This window comes from Arachis ipaensis, chromosome B10, assembly GCF_059453495.1.
Source record: "Arachis ipaensis isolate K30076 ecotype BB chromosome B10, ASM5945349v1, whole genome shotgun sequence".
Lineage (NCBI taxonomy): Eukaryota > Viridiplantae > Streptophyta > Magnoliopsida > Fabales > Fabaceae > Arachis > Arachis ipaensis.
This window is the reverse complement of record NC_142435.1, coordinates 71,335,719-71,346,230: the sequence shown is the minus strand read 5'-3', so window position 1 is coordinate 71,346,230 and position 10,512 is coordinate 71,335,719. Positions and strand designations below refer to the sequence as shown.

The following is a 10,512-nucleotide window of genomic DNA, read 5'->3' as shown; positions in this document are numbered from 1 at the left end:
GATGGCGTAGATAACGCTTTTTCTTTTTCATGTGAGAGAGAATGTGAGAAGAGATGAGTTTTACGCTGGTATGGTTTAAACAACTCGGTACTTTCGATTTGTTTTATTTTTTAAATTAACAATCACAAATCAGACGGTTTAATTTGTAATTTTGAAAATAAAAAAGTTTTTAATGTTAAAATCGGACCATTTGATTTTTATTTTAAAAATAAAAAAAAATAAAAAATACAAATCGGACCCTCTGATTTGTAATTTATTTTTTTCTTTAAATAAATCGGACCTTCCGATTTATAATTTATTTTTTTTTTCAAACAAATCGAATCGTCCGATTTAAATAAAACACCATATAAAAAAACACCAAATCTTCTAATAACAACTTATTACACATATATTTAATCAATATAAAAAAAATTAGCCCATAGATAAAGGTGGTGTTGCACTTGCTTCCATTTTGGACACGTGTGTAATCATGACATGACATTCTACATGGGAGAACCTATGGACTATGGACCCTGTTCCTTTTGCTTCCTTCTCATCACTCTCATTCACAACGAATATTATGTCACGTCTATGTATACTTTTTCTGAGCAACCGTTAAACAAGAAGCAAAACTGCAAAAGTGAAAAATAAAGGAAACAAACAAAACTAACAATAAATAAAGGTACTTTCCTTTTCCCTCTTTGTTCAAACGGATAATTAGCTCTCCATGGCAGCACTTGTTAATTTTGCTTGATTCATACATTATAATGACAGTGTCATGTGAACCGTCAAGCCTTCACTTTCAATTTAAGGCTTCTGATAATCACTTTTGGTCTTTTTATGTTAATGATAGTATCAAGTACATAAACGTTTAATTATATGAATCGTATACACTAAGAAACTATAAAGACCACTCAAAATGAGTTAATAACACTTCCAAAATTGGGAGATTCTCACCTACCCTTATATTTTCATTATTAAAAGAATGATTCTACCAGTAGAACAATTATTAATGCATATGAGATAATGATTAATGAGAACATGGTTTCTTCCACAAATTAACCGGAAGTTGCAGCTGCATAATTTTGGGTATAGCCGTATAGGCTTGGTTGTTATAAAATATGGTAAGGGTGTAGGTTGGGTGGTCATTGTAAGTGGTTGTTAATTTTGTGCATGTTGGTAAGCTGATACCATCAATCATTAACCCGCGGAGAGCTGAGGAAAAAGACGAGTTAATTGGTTAATGCAGTCATTTCTTTATGTGCCTGGCACATGGTCCCCGCACCAAATAAGGGAATCATTACTTGTGATGGGGAGGATATTCCAAAATGGCCTAAAGGTTTATCGTAAAGAAATTAAAAGTAAAAGGAAGCCATAAAATAAAAAAGCGGTAATGTTAAAGAAAAAAAAAATTATTTTATTTAATATTTACTAATTGTTATAATAATATTAGAAAAAATAACTAAAACTTATTTTTTTAATAATTAATAAATATTAAAAAAATAAATTCTGATTATTTTTAATTAATTATTTTTTATTACCAAACATTTCTAATAAAAAAAAAAGGTAAATGAAGCTATGGAAAGCTGAAAAGGAAACAGCCAAAAGGAAGCTCGAACAAAAGACACTTTTCATAGAAAATTACCAAATAAGAATTAATGTCATCTCTATCCATGAATTCTTCCAATAATGAGTAATAAAACAGCCCTAAGAATTAGCTGAACAGACGGTCTCAAACTACAAATTCTAAAACATTAAGCCACTAATTCACTATGGGAATTTCTGTGCTCTTTGTATATTTTTTTGTTTTCCCACTTAACCCAGTTCCTTTCTCTCTTTCTCTCTCTTTTTCTCCCTACAAGTTCTATCTATGATCGCGAAGGTTGCGTTATTGCAGAAAGGGAATAATTAAGGAATAAAAGTAGCCAGCTTGTTGTACTAAACAGTTATCTGTACACAAAAAGTAAAATTAAAAAACCAACCAAACGCACCACGCGCCGCCAACACCAGCCATCACCGTCTACCCGGAGCAACCAGAATTTGCAACCTCAATTTCGTGTTACATCCTGTCATGTTAATTAGCTTCTTTCTTCCACTACACAGCACTATCCACTACACTCTACAAATAAACTCAGAATCAGTGACACTCTCTCTCTCTCCCCCTCTCTCTCTCTCTCTCTCTCCCAAGGCATTCACTGTAAACGAACCCACTGGTACCGACCCTCCAACGGCATATCTGCAACAATATCAAAGTTGTACCTACACGCAAAGCAAAGTTGTTAGTTAGTTAGGGTTCGATTCTTTCTGGCAACTGCTAGAGTGCGACCTCGCTCACATTCCTTATCCTGCACACTCACAAAAATAGAAAGAAAAAACAACAGCACTATATTACATTATCACTCCCAGTACTTACTTCTCAGCGAACCGTTTTTGTTCGTACTTCTCAGCCATTGCGAAGAACTCTTCAATCTCCACCTCTGGCACCTTCTCCTTCTTCGCTGCCGTAGATTTTTGCTCATGCTGCCTCACCACAGCCGCCGATTCTTCCGAGTCTCCACACTGCTCACTCAACAAACTAGAACACCGAAAACGCAGAAGAAAAAAAAATGTAGGTAGTGCTGTTTGAATAATGTAGCTATATTTTTCGTTTGAGAGAATAATAGAACGTGTAAACGGAGAAAGAGGACTAAGAATAAAAAATTGAGAACCTGATGGATTTGAAATTGTGGAACGTTGAGTCAACAGTTACGAAACCCTTGGTCTGAACCTGAAGGATCACATTAATTCGCCAATGTTATTCTCAATAAATTAAATTTTAAAAAAATTAAGTACGTTAATAATTTGAAAGTTGAAACTGCAAAATTGAACAATTTGTGGCTTAACGAAGATTATAACATAACAGAAATTGAAAAAGTAACTGAAGAATGCGAAAACGAAAGCGTATCACAGAAGCAGAATTTCGAAAACTGAACCTCCAGATCTAACGGCGTCGTATCGAGCTCCTTCGCGACTTCAAAGGCGGAGCTACAGAAAGAGTGCGGAGAGCGATCCGAGCAGAATTCGAAGGAAACAACCGTGCCGGAGGAATTGAGCGAACCTTCCGGCGATACGGTGACGTCGTTGAACCTAGCCGCGGCGAGAGAATAACCGAAGCTAGGAAGACGCTGGCGGTGCGGCGCATCCGAAGTAGAGGTTAACAAAAACTCATACGAAGTGGTGGTCTTCCTTTTCTTAGAAACATTATCTTCGCTGGAAGAAGAAGCTTCCATGGCAGAAGCTAACGGAACACAGCGTTTACAATCGCTCATTATCTTCTTCCACACGCTCTCTTTCTCTTCCTCTTTCTCTTTCTCTTTCTCTTTCTAATTTTGCTATTTTGAGTAGAGAGAGAGAGAGAGTGAGAGTGGGGGTTTGAGTGAGCTTAAAAAGAGGATGATCGCAGAGGAATATTGATGAGCGCACTGATTAGATGGACGGTTGAGATTGAATTTAATAAATCAAAAGTGGGACCCTTTGTCCCCTACTCCCCTTGGATCAACAGGAGAGGGATAGGGGTAAAACGTCATCGTTACGACCATGACTTGCCAGTGATAGTGCTGGCTGTATATTATAGTGCCAATTTGTGGCTCTATGCTATGGTATCAAAGAATTTTAATTTATTTTTTGCCCCATAGCCCCTACTGGTGGGGCCCACAGTGCCAATTGTCCATTCTACTAAAACGTTATTCCCTGTGCAGTTTTTCAACATCCCATGTGAAACGCTTCTTTCACTAGTAGTAGTACCCCCAAGGCCCCAAATAAAGCTCTTTCTTTATTATCTTAATAGTAGTAATAATTCTTTCTATTTTATACAAGATAGTTTTTTGAAATAATTTTTATAGCTTTTAGTACACGAGAATTATTTACAAATAATTATTAAATTATAATTGATTTTATGTTTCTATATGATATAAAATGTATACATATATATTTATATATACAACCAAGCCTAATATATAACTTGTACATTCCTTTACATGCAGTGGCTGAAGTATTTGAGGATGCATTATCCATTTTCTTATGTGGGCTGTGACCATCCTGTATGCCTGAATCATTGACATTGATTTAAAAATTAGTTCATCATCTTTCATTTCTTCGCTCTAAAAGTACTTTTTGTTCCGTGTGCTAACCAAATTCGAGATGCCACCATGATCAAAATTTTCACTATGTCGCTATCAAAGAAGTAAAAGCTCTCTTTTTGCTTAGTTAGTTATTTTTAGAAGTTTGTTTATCCACTTTAAAGTTCAATAAATTCATGAGCTCTCATTCAGGGTTTTGCATATACTTTAGGAAGGAGCTAACTAGGTAACAATAATACATGATAAATGTACATAATTATTGGCATGCGATTACTTGCCTTGTTAGAAAAGTTTCTCTTTCTTTTATGGGCTCAAATCGGAATATGCATGCACTTTTGAGGAAAAGTCATAATAAAAGGAGTAAAATAGAATTAAGCCCCATTTTGGTCCTTAGATTGGCGAGTTGCACTGATTTAGTCTTCCAGATCCTGATTGCACTAAATTAGTCCCCCAGATTCGAAAAAATGCACCACATTAGTCCTTATCATATTTTCCGTCACCGGAGCACTGACGTCGTTAGTGACGTGGCCAAATATTGCCACGCTGGACACTATGAAACGGCGTCGTTTTTTATTTGGCGCTAAAAAACCCCTTTAAGCGACATCGTTTGTATGTGATGGAAAACAAAACGTTTGCATATTCCTTTTTTGTCTCCACTCTTCGTCTTCAACTCCTCCATGAGTGACGCAGTGGAAAAACGTTTCTCTTCCATGAGTGACTCAAAATAGGAACGGGTAACTGCAATAGGATTTCTGGAGACTGTTGGATTACGAGTGAACACTGTACAGTTGTCTGAGGAGTTGGTTTGCCGCTACAAGGAGCTTCTGTTCCATCACCGAGGTTAGTGAAGAGATTAAAATTTTATTTTTTCAAAATTTAGGGAATGCGTTGATGGTTGTTGATCATAGTTTATTGGTTTGAATATTGTTATTCCCTAAGGTTTGTAGTGAATTTTGTGCTAGGGTTTTATTTCGATGTTGTGTGGTACTATTTTTAGGGGTTTGTCTTCATGCTTTGTTCTAATGGTGGATAACTGTGTTTTATTTTGATATATCTCTCTGCCATGTATGAATGTAGTTGATGAAAACTATCTTAAAGTGATCATTGTGTGAAATTGGTGATGAAAATAAATTTTTTTGAATCATGCAGATGGATGTGCAGTTAGATATTATGTTCCACCATGGGAAAAGTTTCAGAAAAATGAAAAAGGGATAACTATATATTATCCTGATAAGAAGGCATGCATTGGTGACATTGATGTAGATACTTTAGATGTATTTTGGGTGAGAAATTATTATAAAGAACTAGGATATGATAGGTTAGGAGAATGTTGGTGGCATGTTCCCGGGAGGAGTTTAGACAGTGGTTTAAGAGCTCTGAATTATGATGATGAGTTGAGAGAGATGTGTTTCATGGCTGAAAAGAATGATGGGTTAGTTGATGTTTAATTTGAGCATGCAGTTTCAACACCAGAAATTCTTGAGGGGAATGAGATTGTTGTGTATGTTGAGGATGACCATGATGAGCTCAGAGTGGTTAGTGATGAACCCGACAATGAACTCCTACCAGACAAGATCCCAAACCAAACTAATATACCCATTGCCCCTGCTGATGAGACTCCATTCTCCAACAACAATGAACCAATGCATAATACCTCACCACCCAAAAGCACAAAACCAACAGATCCTGGTGCTAGTAACCCAACACCCCCAAAAACAATGGCTGTTTTATTTGTTGCCAAAAGAAGTGACAATATTTATGGTATCACTCTAGATGATCTAAAAGTTCAAAATGTGACTTGTTTCTCTTCAATGGAATCTGAAAAATGGATGTGGCATAAGAGGTTAGGACATGCTAGCATATTTCAAATCTCTAAGCTTGTAAGGAGAGGCTTAGTTAGAGGTCTTCCTAATATAAAATTTGATAAGGACATCATTTGTGATGCTTGTCAAATGGGTAAACAAATTAAAACCTCTTTCAAACCCAAGGAAGATGTCTCTACTAAGAAACCATTGGAGTTGTTGCATCTTGACCTATTTGGACCAACTAGGACTCAATGTCTTGAAGGAAAGAGTTATGGCATGGTAATTGTGGATGACTATACTAGATTTGACTGGGTGTTCTTTCTTGCTCATAAACATGAGGCTTTTTTCTGTTTTTGAGAAATTCAGCAAAAAGATTCAAAATGAAAAAGGTTTAAAAATTGTTTCAATTAGAAGTGATCATGGTAAAGAATTTGAAAATCAATTCTTTGAATCTTTTTGTGATGAACAAGGCATATCACATAACTTCTCTTGTCCAAGAACACCTCAACAAAATAGTGTAGTTGAGAGAAGAAATAGAAGTTTACAAGAAATGGCTAGAGCTATGTTATGTGAATATGAAATCCCCAAGTTCTTATGGGCTGAAGCTGTGAATACAGCTTGCTATGTTTTAAATAGAACCATCATTAGAAAGTTTTTGAAGAAAATTCCATATGAACTTTGGAAAGGGCATCTTCCCAATCTTAGTTATTTTCATGTGTTTGTCTGCAAGTGTTTCATTCTGAATATCAAAGAAAACTTAGGAAAATTTGATCCTAAAACACATGAAGGCATTTTTCTGGGTTATTCCACAAGTAGCAAGGCCTATAGAGTCTATAACAAAAACTCCAAAACTGTTGAGAAAACCATGCATATCACTTTTTGTGAGTCTAACAATGTTCCCAGTATTTGCAATGATGATAGTCCAGGTTTTGAAGCTGATTTGTCCAAGAATGCTGAGTCAGTTCCTCAAAATTCAAGTTCTAATGAAGTTGCACCTGTTAGCAACAAAAACTCAAATTCTGCAGGAGACAATTTGGAATTATCTCCTGTCGCTGCAGAAAACACTAATGCAAAGGCTATTGTTGATCAAGAGGAACCTGAATCCTCAACTCAACTAAGAAGGCCCAGAGAATGGAAGTTTCTGAAAAACTATCCTTAGAAGTTCATAATTGGTGATCCCTCCAAAGGAATATCAACAAGATCATCTTTGAGAAGAGCTGAATCGAAAAACTTAGCTCTTATATCAAAGATTGAACCTCAAAACATCCAAGAAGCGCTTGCTGATCCATCTTGGGTGTTAGCTATGGAGGAAGAATTGCAGCAGTTTGAGAAAAATCAAGTCTGGACATTAGTGCCTCACTCAAATATGGGAAGAAAGTCACTGGCACTAAATGGATTTTCAGAAACAAGTTGGGTGAAGATGGAACCATTGTCCGAAACAAAGCTAGATTGGTTGCTCAAGGCTATGATCAAGAAGAAGGGATTGACTTCGATGAATCCTTTGCGCCAGTAGCTAGAATGGAAGCCATCAGATTGCTCCTTGCTTATGTAGCTCATTGTGGCTTCAAGCTATTCCAAATGGACGTAAAGTGTGCTTTTCTTAATGGCATAATAGATAGAGAGGTTTATGTGGCTCAACCACCTGGGTTTGCAAACAAATCTTTTCCTAACCATGTTTTTAAACTAGCTAAAGCTCTATATGGTTTGAGACAAACTCCTAGAGCTTGGTATGAGAGGCTTAGCTCATTTTTATTGAAAAATAATTTTCAAAGAGGAGCCACTGACACCACTTTATTTATTAGGAACTATCATGATCATTTTATTCTTGTGCAAGTTTATGTTGATGATATAATTTTTGGTTCGGCTAATGAGGATTTGTGTGCAGATTTTGCTAAGCTTATGACTAATGAATTTGATATGAGCATGATGGGAGAACTCAACTTCTTTCTAGGCTTGCAAATTAAGCAAACTGTAGAAGGCATATTCATCCATCAAGAAAAATATGCAAAGGAACTTGTCAAGAAATTTGGGCTGGACTGTGCTAAGCCAATGGGAACTCCCATGCATCCTAATATCAAGCTTGATAAGGATGACCATAGTAGAGATGTTGACGAGACACGCTATAGGGGGATGATTGGATCCTTGATGTATCTAACCTCCTCAAGGCCTGATATCATCCAAAGTGTTGGAGTTTGCTCAAGGTTTCAATCAAAGCCTAAGGAGTCCCATCTCTCAGCTGTCAAGAGGATTATCCGATATGTACTTGGTACCACTGATTATGGGTTATGGTTTCCTAAGACTGATTCCTTTCAATTAGTAAGTTTCTGTGATGTAGATTTTGCTGGGGACAGAATTGATAGAAGAAGCACAAGTGGCATGTGCTGTTTTCTTGGGCAATCTCTCATTGTTTGGTCTAGTAAGAAGCAAGCTACAGTGGCACTCTCAACAGCTGAAGTTGAGTATATTGCAGCCTCCTCTTGTTGTTCTCAATTATTATGGCTGAAAACTCAACTAGCTAACTATAAATTGAATGTCTCTAATATTCCATTATTTTGTGACAATATGAGTGCTATTAATATTTCCAAAAACCCAGTTTTGCACTCAAGAACAAAGCACATTGAAGTTTGATTTTATTCTATAAGAGAACATGTGCAAAATAGAAATTTAGATATTCAGTTTGTTAACTCTGAAGGTCAGCTAGCAGATATTTTCACCAAACCATTGATAGAGGAGAGGTTCTGCAAGTTACGAACTGAACTGGGCATTCTTGCTTCATCTTTGTTTTCTTAATGACTCTGATAATGAGATCTTTTGTGTTTTGTCTCATAAATCGCGGTGAGATTTTTTGGCAGATGATGAGTAAACTTCATTAAGTCACTATGAAGCTACTAGATTCATAACTGAACTTTGCGTGATGGACGTCAAGTGCTGAAGCAGTCTCCTCTTTATTGAAAACTCTGGGGCTTTTTCAATTTTTTTTGGGATTTGAAACAAATTTTTGATGAATAAGCCTTTATGAAAAGTGGGCTTTCAAAATTTTTCAATTATGGTTAAATTCAATTTCAATTTCTTTTCTTCATTGAGATCACTGGGCTAACTTTAATTTTTTTGGCAGTCTCAAATTTTTGGCATTTGCACTTCGTTTTGTTTGGGCTTCATTTTAATTGCATCCTTTTATTAATTTCCATCTTTTGTTTGCTTTTCATCCTTATTTCAAACGTACGAAGGTTACAGCTGTACCTTTCAAAACGTTTTCAAAGTTTGGATTTTTATCTTTTCAAGATGCAACCTTTACACTTCTCTAAGCCTATATTAACTTACCACTTCATGCACCATTTTACATACACTTCTCTCCATTCCTTTACCCAATTCTTCACATTTTGAATCTGACCAATGTTCTACAATGGTTTCTAAATCTAATTCTTCAAAGATCAGAACTTAAACTGAAATTGTGAAAGATGTGTTTCAAAAGTCTGTGATATTGTCTGATCTTCTTTGAAGCTAAGAAGGAATGGCTGAAACTGCGCTCAAGAAGACAAATAGCCGCATTTACATTCTCAGAAATTATGTGGAGAAAATTGAAAGCTGAGTGAACCACCACTGACAATGACGATGAGGATGAAGGCTCCAATGAGTCCAACTCTGATGCCTAGCTACTCTCATCTCTAATCTAACACTTTGCTTTGTTACTACTTCAGACTGCATGTGCTCAAACACTAACAAAATTTTTGCAGGGTCTTAGATTTCCCTCCTTGATGACAAAAGGGGGAGAAAATAAAAGAAAAGTTAGATTTGGCTTAGGTTTTGGATGATGATGCTTAATGACATGTGTTGCTTTGCTGTGTTACTTTGCTTAACTTTAATTGCTCTATGCTCTGTGTTATTATTTGCTGTGTTATATTGCTTTGGTAATTGTTCTTGGTTGCTTTAAGTTATTTCTATTTCAAGAAGTAAGCCATGATCAAGGGGGAGTAATGTTGGCATTGAGGGGGAGCAACTCACAATCCAAAGGTCATCAAAGGAAAGTGTTCTTAACTCATTCAAATTAGTTTTTAATTTCCCTATTTTATCATGTTTGTCATCAAGGGGGAGATTGTTGAGCCTAGTTTGATTTTGGGTTAATTTATGATGACAAACATTTATTTGGGTTGAAAGCCCAATATTGTTTAATGTGTGGTTTAGTGATGCAGGCCCATATGTCCAAGTTTATATTGCTTTAGTCCAAGTCCAGCAAGTGCTTTAGCAATGAAAAAGAGCCAAAGCTCATCCTCATAGCAACGTTCAGAAATAAAATGGTTATATGTTTTGCTAAATGTTAAAGGAGGACAGCTGTATCATGCAAGGACAGGTGTGGCTCTGTAAAAGTAAGAAAGGACACTAGGGTAACCACTAACCCAAGGACATCAGCTGAGCAATACTAGGATTGTGGTTGAGCAAAACACAAACGAGCAAAGAGCACAGAGCAGCAGCAGCAAGGAAATGGAGCAGAATGCAAAAGAAGAGCATGCCAAGGAAGAAAGCAAGGAAAAGGACCACAGAGGTGGTGGATGAGCTCCTCCAGCAGCAGGGGTAGTGGAGCATGATGAAGAAGGACAGCTTGCTAGCTGTGC

The 10,512-nt window shown here is 36.5% G+C and overlaps 1 protein-coding gene across 1 annotated transcript; it reads right to left on the bottom strand.

Annotated features, from left to right (window-relative positions):
• Positions 1–1,587: 1,587 nt before the first annotated feature.
• LOC107624238 (cyclin-dependent kinase inhibitor 7) lies at positions 1,588–3,566 on the bottom strand. Its single transcript, XM_016326721.3, has 4 exons — positions 2,952–3,566; positions 2,688–2,746; positions 2,393–2,554; positions 1,588–2,238 (listed from the first exon to the last, which is right to left on the bottom strand). Exons 1-4 carry the CDS (start codon positions 3,285–3,287, stop codon positions 2,172–2,174), a joined length of 624 nt encoding a protein of 207 aa, XP_016182207.1. The 5' UTR covers positions 3,288–3,566; the 3' UTR covers positions 1,588–2,171.
• Between the last annotated feature and the right edge of the window lie 6,946 nt (positions 3,567–10,512).